This window comes from Pecten maximus, chromosome 3, assembly GCF_902652985.1.
Source record: "Pecten maximus chromosome 3, xPecMax1.1, whole genome shotgun sequence".
NCBI lineage: Eukaryota > Metazoa > Mollusca > Bivalvia > Pectinida > Pectinidae > Pecten > Pecten maximus.
This window is the reverse complement of record NC_047017.1, coordinates 18,626,768-18,640,549: the sequence shown is the minus strand read 5'-3', so window position 1 is coordinate 18,640,549 and position 13,782 is coordinate 18,626,768. Positions and strand designations below refer to the sequence as shown.

General features: G+C 38.0%; 1 protein-coding gene across 1 annotated transcript in view; it reads right to left on the bottom strand.

The window, feature by feature from the left end:
* LOC117323453 (exportin-5-like) overlaps nucleotides 1-13,782 on the bottom strand; it is a 45,470-nt gene that overhangs the window by 9,023 nt on the left and 22,665 nt on the right. The window contains exons 18-22 of the mRNA XM_033878685.1: nucleotides 13,592-13,691; nucleotides 10,741-10,806; nucleotides 4,175-4,290; nucleotides 3,776-3,876; nucleotides 3,369-3,465 (exon numbers count right to left, since the gene is read on the bottom strand). Of these exons, the coding sequence (XP_033734576.1) occupies nucleotides 3,369-3,465; nucleotides 3,776-3,876; nucleotides 4,175-4,290; nucleotides 10,741-10,806; nucleotides 13,592-13,691 (480 nt within the window). The remainder of the gene's footprint in view (nucleotides 1-3,368; nucleotides 3,466-3,775; nucleotides 3,877-4,174; nucleotides 4,291-10,740; nucleotides 10,807-13,591; nucleotides 13,692-13,782) is intronic.

Genomic DNA, 13,782 nt, shown 5'->3' with positions numbered 1-13,782 from the left:
ACTGGAGGAAGTTTTAAATAGACATTGTTCAGGAAAACCATGATTGCACAATCATGTTACAAAGTGGCCGCCATGGCTGCCAAGTCAATGATTTTACGAGGCCAACAAATAACAACACTTTGTTGGCCCTCCTTCCTTAAAACCTCACCAATTTCCAACTCAATGGCACCAGTGGGACTGGAGAAGAAGTTTAAAATGTGTTTTAAAAATGGCAGCTATCGCGGCCATCTTGGATTTCGGACTGACCCGAAAAATAACAACACTTGGTCGGGATCATATCAGGATCATTTCTGGCAAGTTTCAGCTCAATAGCACTGGTAAACTTGAGAAGAAGTTTAAAATGTGTTTTTCAAGATGGCGGCTATGGCGGCCATCTTGGATTTCGGACCAACCCGAAAAATAACAACACTTGGTCAGGACCATCTCAGGATCATTTATGTCAAGTTTCAGCTCAATAGCACTAGTGGAACTTGAGAAGAAGTTTAAAATGTGTTTTCAAAATGGCGGCTATGGCGGCCATCTTGGATTTCGGACCGACCCGAAAAATAACAACACTTGGTCAGGACCATCTCAGGATCATTTCAGGCAAGTTTCAGCTCAATAGCACTGGTGGAACATGAGAAGAAGTTTAAAATGTGTTTTCAAAATGGCGGCTATGGTGGCCATCTTGGATTTCGGACCGACCCGAAAAATAACAACACTTGGTCAGGACCATCTCAGGATCATTTCAGGCAAGTTTCAGCTCAATAGCACTGGTGGAACATGAGAAGAAGTTTAAAATGTGTTTTCAAAATGGCGGCTATGGTGGCCATCTTGGATTTCGGACCGACCCGAAAAATAACAACACTTGGTCGGGATCATATCAGGATCATTTCAGGCAAGTTTCAGCTCAATAGCACTGGTGGAACTTGAGAAGAAATTTAAAATGTGTTTTCAAAATGGCGGCTATGGCGGCCATCTTGGATTACGGACCAACTCGAAAAATAACAACACTTGGTCAGGACCATCTCAGGATCATTTATGGCAAGTTTCAGCTGAATAGCACTAGTGGAACATGAGAAGAAGTTTAATGTTTTCAAAATGGCGGCTATGGCGGCCATCTTGGATTTCGGACCGACCCAAAAAATAACAACACTTGGTCAGGACCATCTCAGGATCATTTCAGGCAAGTTTCAGCTCAATAGCACTGGTGGAACTTGAGAAGAAGTTTAAAATGTGTTTTTCAAGATGGCGGCTATGGCGGCTATGGCGGCCATCTTGGATTACGGACCAACCCGAAAAATAACAACACTTGGTCAGGACCATCTCAGGATCATTTATGGCAAGTTTCAGCTGAATAGCACTAGTGGAACATGAGAAGAAGTTTAAAATGTGTTTTCAAAATGGCGGCTATGGCGGCCATCTTGGATTTCGGACTGACCCGAAAAATAACAACACTTGGCCAGGACCATCTCAGGATCATTTCAGTTAAGTTTCAGCTCAATAGCACTGGTGGAACATGAGAAGAAGTTTAAAATGTGTTTTTCAAGATGGCGGCTATGGCGGCCATCTTGGATTACGGACCAACCCGAAAAAATAACAACACTTGGTCAGGACCATCTCAGGATCATTTATGGCAAGTTTCAGCTGAATAGCACTAGTGGAACATGAGAAGAAGTTTAAAATGTGTTTTCAAAATGGCGGCTATGGTGGCCATCTTGGATTTCGGACCGACCCGAAAAATAACAACACTTGGTCAGGACCATCCCAGGATCATTTCAGGCAAGTTTCAGCTCATAGCACTGGTGGAACATGAGAAGAAGTTTAAAATGTGTTTTCAAAATGGCGTCTATGGCGGCCATCTTGGATTTCGGACCTACCCGAAAAATAACAACACTTGGTCAGAACCACCTCAGGATCATTTCAGGCAAGTTTCAGCTCAATAGCACTGGTGGAACATGAGAAGAAGTTTAAAATGTGTTTTTCAAGATGGCGGCTATGGCGGCCATCTTGGATTACGGACCAACCCGAAAAATAACAACACTTGGTCAGGACCATCTCAGGATCATTTATGGCAAGTTTCAGCTGAATAGCACTAGTGGAACATGAGAAGAAGTTTAAAATGTGTTTTCAAAATGGCGGCTATGGCGGCCATCTTGGATTTCGGACCAACCCGAAAAATAACAACACTTGGTCAGGACCATCCCAGGATCATTTCAGGCAAGTTTCAGCTCAATAGCACTGGTGGAACATGAGAAGAAGTTTAAAATGTGTTTTCAAAATGGCGTCTTTGGCGGCCATCTTGGATTTCGGACCGACCCGAAAAATAACAACACTTGGTCAGGACCATCCCAGGATCATTTCAGGCAAGTTTCAGCTCAATAGCACTGGTGGAACATGAGAAGAAGTTTAAAATGTGTTTTCAAAATGGCGTCTATGGCGGCCATCTTGGATTTCGGACCTACCCGAAAAATAACAACACTTGGTCAGGACCATCCCAGGATCATTTCAGGCAAGTTTCAGCTCAATAGCACTGGTGGAACATGAGAAGAAGTTTAAAATGTGTTTTCAAAATGGTGTCTTTGGCGGCCATCTTGGATTTCGGACCAACCCGAAAAATAACAACACTTGGTCAGGACCATCTCAGGATCATTTATGGCAAGTTTCAGCTGAATCGCACTAGTGGAACATGAGAAGAAGTTTAAAATGTGTTTTCAAAATGGCGGCTATGGTGGCCATCTTGGATTTCGGACCGACCCGAAAAATAACAACACTTGGTCAGGACCATCCCAGGATCATTTCAGGCAAGTTTCAGCTCAATAGCACTGGTGGAACATGAGAAGAAGTTTAAAATGTGTTTTCAAAATGGCGTCTATGGCGGCCATCTTGGATTTCGGACCTACCCGAAAAATAACAACACTTGGTCAGGACCATCTCAGGATCATTTCAGGCAAGTTTCAGCTCAATCCCACTGGTGGAACTTGAGAAGAAGTTTGAAATGTGAAAAGTTTACGCACGACGCACGGCGCACGGCAGACGGCGCACGACGACGGACGAAGCATGATGACTATAGGTCATCCTGACCCTTCGGGTCAGATGACCTAAAAATCCAAGTAAGTTTTAAAGAGATCTGTTAAAAGCTGGTAGGAGATCTCTCTGAACAAACAAGTTATATCAAACACACGAACAATGCCATACCATAATATTCCTGTCAAATTTTGACGGGTATATATAACAAATGGTTCATCCTCGGTCAATGTTTTTCTCAGGTTAATAAAACCATGTACATGTATCAGCCTTATCAAAAGGCTATACATGTACAGTAATTGTATGATGGAAACTTTGTATTAAAATTCATAACATCCTACAGTGTATCACTAGGCCCTTACCATGTATCATGGGTGGTCGATAGAAACAGCTGCATCCTCTCCAGGGGCTGTCGACAGGTGGAATTACTGGTGTTGTCAACACAGGGTGGGGGAATGCCTTGTAGGAAATGTAAGTATTAACATAATAGGTGGGGAAAATATCTTATTTACAACACAACAGCATTCCTTTACAGCTTTCCCACATGGAACATTATAAATGGAAAAATTTGATTTTAGATTTTTACATCAATTGAAAGACATTACAGGCTGGTATCATTGTCAAATTGATGTGAGAAAAACCAATAAAAAGCCTAACATTAATATAAAAAAGGAGACAGTCCAGAAAATTAGGTCCCAATACCGTGAGTCATGTCAACAGAAAACATTTAAATTGTAAGATGCATACAGAAATACATAGATTATTGTACCTAGTGCAGCTAGTCTGTCAAATTCAGATAAATCGTAGGACTTATCAAAGTCAGGATGTCGTAACTTCAGACACTCTGGTTGCCATGTGGAATTCATAGTTCTGGAACAAAGACATAACAAGTTAACACTGAATATCTAGTGACAGAACGCTATACCCAGCAGGTGGAATATAACTCTCATAATACAGATATAGTTTATATATAGATTATATATTATTTTTCAAGCTTTTTCTTTATCATAAATATCTTAAAACAAATACAAAAGTAATCAAAAAAACATTTTTACTTGGAATTACATTATACAGGAAATAATACAGTAAAAAGAATTCCATTAAAACGACTGCCTAGTTTAGTTAGAATACGAGATTCACTGAGCAGATATCCATATTTTATAATTACTTAGTGAGGGCCAGTAGATTCTCTAGTAACACACTAATGTGTGTCGTCGCGGGGTTCCTCAGGGCCGTGGTTCCATCCTCCACCACTCCTATCACAAACCCACTATTACTGGCTACCTGTAACACATAAAACCTACAGTGAAATCCCCATCTCTACACCCAGGTCTATAACTATAGAACAGTAACAGGTCAGCAAGGGTCCCTTTGTGTGGCTATATATCCCCTATAATCATCAAAAACACATATGCCCATGTTGCTGAGGTTGACATTTGACATTTGGACTTTGGTCAGTTGACTCCTAGTTTAATTCCTACCAAGTTTGCTTCATATTGTCATATACAATTCTTATCAGTGAAAAGATACAAAATTTGACCTTAACCTTTGACCAAGTGACCTTGAGCTTTGATCAGTTGACTCCTTGTTTGATTGCGACCATCATTTTAATGCCAAAAAAATGTTCATCAGTAAAAAGATAAAAATGTTTACATTAACTATTGATCCAGTGACCTTGACCTTTGGTCAGCTGACTTCTATTTTAATTCCTTCCAATTTGCTTTTTACTGTCATAACTGAATATTCATCAGTAATAAGATACAAAACTTTGCCTTAATCTTTGACTTTGACCTCTTTGACTGAGTGGCCTTGATCTTTGGTCAGTTGGCTCCTTGTTTAATTCTGACCAACTTTGCTTCATCATTTCATAACAAAATATTCATCAGTGAAAAATACAAAATTTGACCTTGACGTTGGGGCCTAAAGACTTTTGATTTCAGTTGGGGCCTAAAGACTTTTGATTTCAGTATGTATTTTAATGAACTGAACATCTTCATGTAAATCTGTCAATAAATTCTGAATTTATCGGGTGTGAATTAAATTAACAAGACAGACAGAACGATAACTATAAGGCACCCATATATTTGATACACATGGGCCTCACAATGAATTACAAGCTTAAGGTTATCTCAATTCTACAAAACCAGCACCAAGGCTCACAATGCTCTGCTGATCATGACCATATTTAAATTCCATGGCAATCAAAACTGGCCCACAAACACAGCTGTACAACAGAGTTTGACAGAAATTTTATTTAATTATATAATGTCTAAGGTATGTCTTGAAAAATTAAACTTTGGTGAAGGTTCAATGACTAGATTAATGTGATTATAAGTGGGGAGTGGTGCACACAGGAACTGTACCAGGCTATTGGTGATTTTTTAAACAATAACAAGAAGTAGTCTATAACATCACTTCTTTTTTTAGCACATGATGAATGAGAAGGATCTGACTGAACCGTAATGAAAGACCCAGATACACAACAGATAATACACAGCATTATACACAGCAACACCAATCAATAAGACGTGACAGTTACCAAATGTCTATATATAGAACTGTGTGGGGTTTTTCCAATAAAATAAGTACATATTAGCTGATGGGTACCTTTTGTCAGTATTAGTCATTGTGGAATGAAGATATTGAATTCATATCTGTGATCCTTTCAGAAGCTGAATTGATACCTATCATCTTCAAAGATACTACTGACAAATTGTGAACTCTACATTATTAATAGAGCCCTTTAAATTATTTCAGACTCCAAATTCTGTTTTAAATTAAATCATTTGTTATAAAAAGTGAACAGAAGTCAATTTCAGGGATTAATCATATTTCTACAACACATTTAAAACATCTCATGGAATCAGATCATTCACAGACCCGAGGCCAAGCCTGTGAGGACCATGATCAAAAGTCCACGGACAGAGTGGGTGTACAGTACCGACTTCTACCTGACACGCGTGTTATCTCCAAATACCAGTCTCCATGTTACATCAGTTCCATCTGTCCCACCCAGGAGGGTAAAATCTGGACATGCGACTATGTGAGTGACCTTGTGACCTTACTAGACAGTAAAGGTCGCGTGTGTCAGGAGGTGTCGTACCCAATATGCATCACAGATATAAGTTTGTGTCCCACAAAACAACACCTCTGGACTTGCTCTGAGGAGGATCACAGTATCATGCAACTTAAACCCACAAAACAACCTAAACTTGTTTTTACCACAGACAACAAGCCTCTATCATTATGTGTAACGGGGGAGCAACATGTCATCGTTGGGATGCCACAAAATATCACAAAGTTCACCAGAAAAGGGAGAGTTGTCCTCACTTTGTCTTCTGTACAGTCAGGAAAGCCCACCAAGTCAAAGAAGCCTCTGATTAACTCCCTAGTAAAGCTGGCTTTGTGTCCAGTGACAGGGAACCTGGTTGTGGTAGACCAGGACATTGTAGGGGGCAAAGGTAACCCTCATATTTTGGTCCTGGACAGAGACTTTCATGTTGTTTTCCGATACAGGGCATATACACCTCGAGGTGCTAAATCTTTTGTTGGACAATGTCTATTTGACCCCCGGGATGTGCTTTTTGACCTCATGGGGAACATAATTATCTGTGATTACAAGAATCGCAGCATATACCTCCTCAGCAGTCAGGGACAGAACCTCCGGCTGATTCACAAAGACACGAGTGTTCTACAAGCAGTTGGTATAGACAGGGAGAACATCCTGTGGGCGGTGTCAGGACTGGACAAAGTTAAACGTCTTCAGTACAGTGAGGTATATTAGGTCAACACCGGAGTTCAGGATAGGCAGTCCACAGTATCAAGGTTTACTTATTTCAAACAGACAACTGTAAAATCAGTGTATCCCAGGTTTACTGATGTCAAACAGAGAACTGTAAAATCAGTGTATCCGAGGTTTACTGATGTCAAACAGAGAACTGTAAAATCAGTGTATCCGAGGTTTACTTATGTCAAACAGAGAACTGTAAAATCAGTGTATCTGAGGTTTACTTATGTCAAACAGAGACCTGTAAAATCAGTGTATCCGAGGTTTACTTATGTCAAACAGAGAACTGTAAAATCAGTGTATCCGAGGTTTACTGATGTCAAACAGAGAACTGTAAAATCAGTGTATCCAAGGTTTACTTATGTCAAACAGAGAACTGTAAAATCAGTGTATCCAAGGTTTACTTATGTCAAACAGAGAACTGTAAAATCAGTGTATCCGAGGTTTACTGATGTCAAACAGAGAACTGTAAAATCAGTGTATCCAAGGTTTACTTATGTCAAACAGAGAACTGTAAAATCAGTGTATCCGAGGTTTACTTATGTCAAACAGAGAACTGTAAAATCTGTGTATCCGAGGTTTACTGATGTCAAACAGAGAACTGTAAAATCAGTGTATCCGAGGTTTACTTATGTCAAACAGAGAACTGTAAAATCAGTGTATCCAAGGTTTACTTATGTCAAACAGAGAACTGTAAAATCTGTGTATCCGAGGTTTACTTATGTCAAACAGAGAACTGTAAAATCAGTGTATCCGAGGTTTACTTATGTCAAACAGAGAACTGTAAAATCAGTGTATCTAAGATTTACTTCGGTCAAATAAAAAACTGTAAAATCAGTGTATCCGAGGTTTATTTATGTCAAACAGAGACCTGTAAAATCAGTGTATCCGAGGTTAACTTATGTCAAACAGACAACTGTAAAATCAGTGTATCCGAGGTTTACTTATGTCAAACAGAGACCTGTAAAATCAGTGTATCCGAGGTTTACTTATGTCAAACAGAGAACTGTAAAATCAGTGTATCAGAGGTTTACTTATGTCAAACAGAGAACTGTAAAATCAGTGTATCCGAGGTTTACTTATATCAGACAGAGAACTGTAAAATCAGTGTATCCGAGGTTTACTTATGTCAAACCGAGTACTGTAAAATCAGTGTATCCAAGGTTTACTTATGTCAAACAGAGACCTGTAAAATCAGTGTATCCGAGGTTTACTTATGTCAAACAGAGAACTGTAAAATCAGTGTATCCAAGGTTTACTTATGTCAAACAGTGACCTGTAAAATCAGTGTATCCGAGGTTTACTTATGTCAAACAGAGAACTGTTAATCAGTGTATCCGAGGTTTACTTATGTCAAGCAGACAACTATAAAATCAGTGTATCCGAGGTTTACTTATGTCAAGCAGACAACTATAAAATCAGTGTATCCGAGGTTTACTTATGTCAAGCAGACAACTATAAAATCAGTGTATTCCAGGTTTACTCATGTCAAACAGAGAACTGTAAAATCAGTATATCCGAAGTTTACTTATGCCAAACAGAGTACTGTAAAATCAGTGTATCCGAGCTTTACTTATTTCAAACAGAGAACTTTAAAATCAGTAAGTGTCTTGTCTAGGTAGACTTTGGACAATTGAGCTGAAATTACATATCATGAACGGTTAGTTGTCAAATATTTTCCAACCAACATCACTTCTGGTTCAATGAATCTTATGACAAATATTCTACTTGGTACGTTTATAATAACTGTGAACTGGTTTCAGGAAGGAATTCCACTAACACATGTCACTTTACACAGGGACTCTTCTAAACATGTTTCATTTTATACAGGGACTCCACTAAACATGTGTCATTTTAAACAGGGACTCCACTAAACATGTGTCATTTTACATTTTAAACAGGGACTCCACTTAACATGTGTCATTTTAAACAGGGACTCCACTTAACATGTGTCATTTTAAACAGGGACTCCACTAAACATGTGTCATTTTAAACAGGGACTCCACTAAACATGTGTCATTTTACACAGGAACTCCACTAAACATGTGTCACTTTACACAGTGACTCCACTGAACAGCTGTCACTTTACACAGAGACTCAACTGAACAGGTGTCACTTTACACAGAGACTCCACTGAACAGGTGCCACTTTACACAGAGACTCAACTGAACAGGTGCCACTTTACACAGAGACTCCACTGAACAGGTGCCACTTTACACAGGGACTCCACTGAACAGGTGTCACTTTACACAGAGACTCCACTGAACAGGTGCCACTTTACACAGAGACTCCACTGAACAGGTGTCACTTTACACAGGGACTCCACTGAACAGGTGTCACTTTACACAGGGACTCCACTAAACAGGTGCCACTTAACACAGGGACTCCACTGAACAGGTGTCACTTTACACAGGGACTCCACTGAACATATGTCACTTTACACAGAGACTCCACTGAACAGGTGCCACTTTACACAGAGACTCCACTGAACAGGTGCCACTTTACACAGGGACTCCACTGAACAGGTGCCACTTTACACAGAGACTCCACTGAACATATGTCACTTTACACAGAGACTCCACTGAACAGGTGCCACTTTACACAGGGACACCACTGAACAGGTGCCACTTTACACAGAGACTCCACTAAACTTGTGCTATATTACAGAGACTCCACTGAACAGGTGTCACATTACACAGAGACTCCACTAATCAGGTGTGTTTTGTCACATACAAAAAGCCTGGTTTGAAGTTAAATAAAGTTACTAAGAGATTAAGAATTTACAGTCAAGTATTATAATAATGATCAAAAGAACACAGTGTTGTTGTATCTCTATACACTGTTGTATATGAATGTACACTATGGCTAGAGGCTGTATGTCTATCCCTCATGTCACATCATAGAACTCACACTGACTTTTTAGTTCTTCTTATACAGATGTCAGTTTACAAAGATTCCATTTCAAACAGGTACTCACTATTCACATATATATCAACTTACACAGCTGTATTTAACAGGTGGCCAATATGAAAACATGAAAAGTATCCAATACTTTCTAAACATAAACCCTGAAAAAATTGGATATTTTACATATGACCTCTTGCTCATAGAACTATTACAATGTATTCATGTAGATGGAAACCAATACATTATACATCCTTACCAACCTTCCATATACGGGAGGGATACTCTTGATTGTTTACTTGAGTTATCTAAATTTATATGTAAATTATAAAGTTTACTTAGTTATTTTAGTTTATGGTTCATAATTTAAAAACAAGTAAGTCCAGGATTTAATTGGTTTGGTTTGGTTTTATTTGTTTAACATCCTATAAACAGCTAAGGTCAATGAGTATAAACTACCATTTTTGAAGACTCTGGTATGTCTTGGCCAGGGGACAGAGCCCAAAGTCTTCCTCACAGGGGCGAACGTTCATCTAAAGGCCAAAAGTGAGATATTGTCAGGGGAGACATTAGGATGAGGAAAGTTGTTCAGAAAGAAGAGAAAAGATAAGACCCCAAATTTAGTCGCCTCTTACGAACGTGCAATGGGGGCAGCAGGTACAATTTTCATGCCCTCCCTGAAGGGCAAAAGTCCAGGAGAGACAGCAGCTTGAATTATGTAGTTTTGAGGTATAGATTTGTCAAAAAGTAGGTCTTTACATTCATTTTACCTTTGTTCGATGTAAAATCAATGGTTGAACAAATCTACCACAAATCCATTAATAATAGCAAAATTTTGTTTTAACATGGATGATCAACAGAAAATATTAGATAACAACAATTTCACAAAGTAAATTGATTTTAGAATTTCATAAACAATTTGTTCAATGTTGCAGTAAGTGGCATTAGGTATTGATTATGATTTCAATCAATTACTCGACAACACCAACAGGACAATTTAGAGATTTTTACCTCAAAGAACTAAAGCAATATGAAATTCTTACCTGTAGATCTTCAGGCCATCTACTCCTCTTGAGAACGGCCAGGATTGTGTTGAGACAGTATACCATCTGGAACACAGTTTACACTTATCAGTGAAACATTGGCAATTTCAACAGCACAGATATATTTCCCTTCTATCCTTTCAATGAAGAAATTTATTTTTAAAATCAATGAATACAAAAACCAATATTTCCTGGCTAATAATCACATTTATCATATTTAATAATATCAAGACTTTGGTGTTACTATATTGGTCACATACAATGTTATGGTGTTACTACTAGTCACATACAATGATATGGTGTTACTACTAGTCACATACAATGATATGGTGTTACTATATTGGTCACATACAATGTTATGGTGTTACTACTAGTCACATACAATGATATGGTGTTACTATATTGGTCACATACAATGTTATGGTGTTACTACTAGTCACATACAATGATATGGTGTTACTACTAGTCACATACAATGATATGGTGTTACTACTGGTCACATACAATGATATGGTGTTACTACTAGTCACATACAATGATATGGTGTTACTACTAGTCACATACAATGATATGGTGTTACTACTGGTCACATACAATGATATGGTGTTACTACTAGTCACATACAATGATATGGTGTTACTACTAGTCACATACAGTGATATGGTGTTACTACTAGTCACATATTACAATGAAATGGTGTTACTACTAGTCACATACAATGATATGGTGTTACTACTGGTCACATACAATGATATGGTGTTACTACTAGTCACATACAATGATATGGTGTTACTACTAGTCACATACAGTGATATGGTGTTACTACTAGTCACATATTACAATGAAATGGTGTTACTACTAGTCACATACAATGATATGGTGTTACTACTAGTCACATATTACAATGAAATGGTGTTACTACTAGTCACATACAATGAAATGGTGTTACTACTAGTCACATACAATGATATGGTGTTACTACTAGTCACATACAATGATATGGTGTTACTACTCGTCACATACAATGATATGGTGTTACTACAGGTCACTTACAATGATATGGTGTCACTACTAGTCACATACAATGATATGGTGTTACTACTAGTCACATACAATGATATGATGTAACTACTAGTCACATACAATGATATGGTGTTACTACTAGTCACATACAATGATATGATGTTACTAATAGTCATATACAATGATATGGTGTTACTACAAGTCACATACAATGATATGGTGTTACTTCTAATCACATACAATCATGATAACTAGTATTTAATGACAAATTCAGGCGTAAGATGAAAGAAAATAACTACACAAAACTCAAACACATAATGTGTTCCTTTCACATGTAATTAGTAAAATCCTGTACAGGAATATATTACAGAAGATCTGATACATGTATAGCAACTGTAGAGAGATTATCAAGAAAGGGATGCAATCTCCAGTCAATATTCCTATCAATGTTTTGTTGTTCAGCCAAAAGGTAAAAAAGTCATCATGTTAAAACTAGTTATAAACCAAAGAATTTCATACCTGAACCACAATCTCAAGCAAGAACTTTCAATAAAAAAACTTTTTTTTTCTATACCGTAAATATTCGCGTATAGTGCGCACTTTTTTTCAAAAATTGACAAGTGAAAAAGACCACCGCGCACTATACGCAAGTACAAGCCTTTTCCCAGTCAGAATGAATGTGATTTGACTGAGATTTGTGATCGTTTCCTTTCACAGCAGGATTGATTTAATACTTATATGTATAACACATATAAAGCATTTAGAAAGTAATAGTTAACAAATAATCAAAGAAATGAATAGTTATTTTGATGTTTAATTCCTTGAAATTGTGTATTTATCAGCAATTACGTGGATTTATCTAAGTCGATCGTGAGCCACACGTTCCGTACACATACGATCTCACTTGAGCATGTTCCCGTATTCAGGTCCAAAACGATGTATAACATCTCAATTAACATCAAACAAAACTTGAAATGATATAGCAGTACTTAGTTATTTCATACTTCTAAATTAATCACCTTATAAATCCAGAGTGCTGCCAGAAACTGATAACGTTCAACATGTTTATTTACAAAAGCTGTAACAGCACGCTTGCGCAATTAGGCAAGGGTAACACTAATGCCTTGATCTCGTGCGGCAGTCACTGACCAACTTGGCCATATCAAATACGATCTGACTGTGAAAACTACCGGGGTACTCTTATTTATCGTTTGCACTGTAGATTTATCCATTACACATGTTAATTCATTGACATAAAAGTTGTGACCAGCACGACGACAGCAGACTTGTTTCCGTACTGTTTACAAAATGGCGGCCTGTGTTACATTACGTAGCAGTCAGCTTACTAGTCAATCTTGTTATAATTGAGCTTAATTAGCTTTGTATGTTCGTGGTCAGATACCACAAGAGATCATACCTACGTGAAAATCACAAGGTAATTGAGGGTAGGATTAATTATTTTGTTTGTACAACAGCGTAGATGGGACCGCTACAATTTGCAAGCTGACTAGGCCTGTCCCGGTATAATGTAAACAACCTGTCAATCCAATGTGTCAAATCTGACCGGTGATTCCAATTAAATGTGGTAAATAAGCTTTCATAAGTTACAAATTCCTATCATCTTATGCTTTAGAATTCATCTACCGCTCAGTTGAATATTGAAAAATTTTTTTTTGAAAATGAACCTCAAAAACGTACCTGCGCACTATACGCGAGTGCGCACTATACACGAATATTTACGGTAATTGGAAATGCACATCATGATATTAAAAGTAGCATAATTATGTGGTTAACTAACTTGTAGCCTAGAGTAGCTGTATACACTTACATGTGATCTATGGATACCACAGGTGTCCGCTGAGGATGGTTCTACAGGAGCCTGATCCAACCCAATGTACGACATAAACTTCTCTGGTGACCAAAAGGCTCTAGGAAAAAGATTATTAGAATCATTATTCATTTGAATAAAAGGGGTTAGTGTTGAAGTAGACTCTAAATAGCAAAGGATGATTCTGGTCC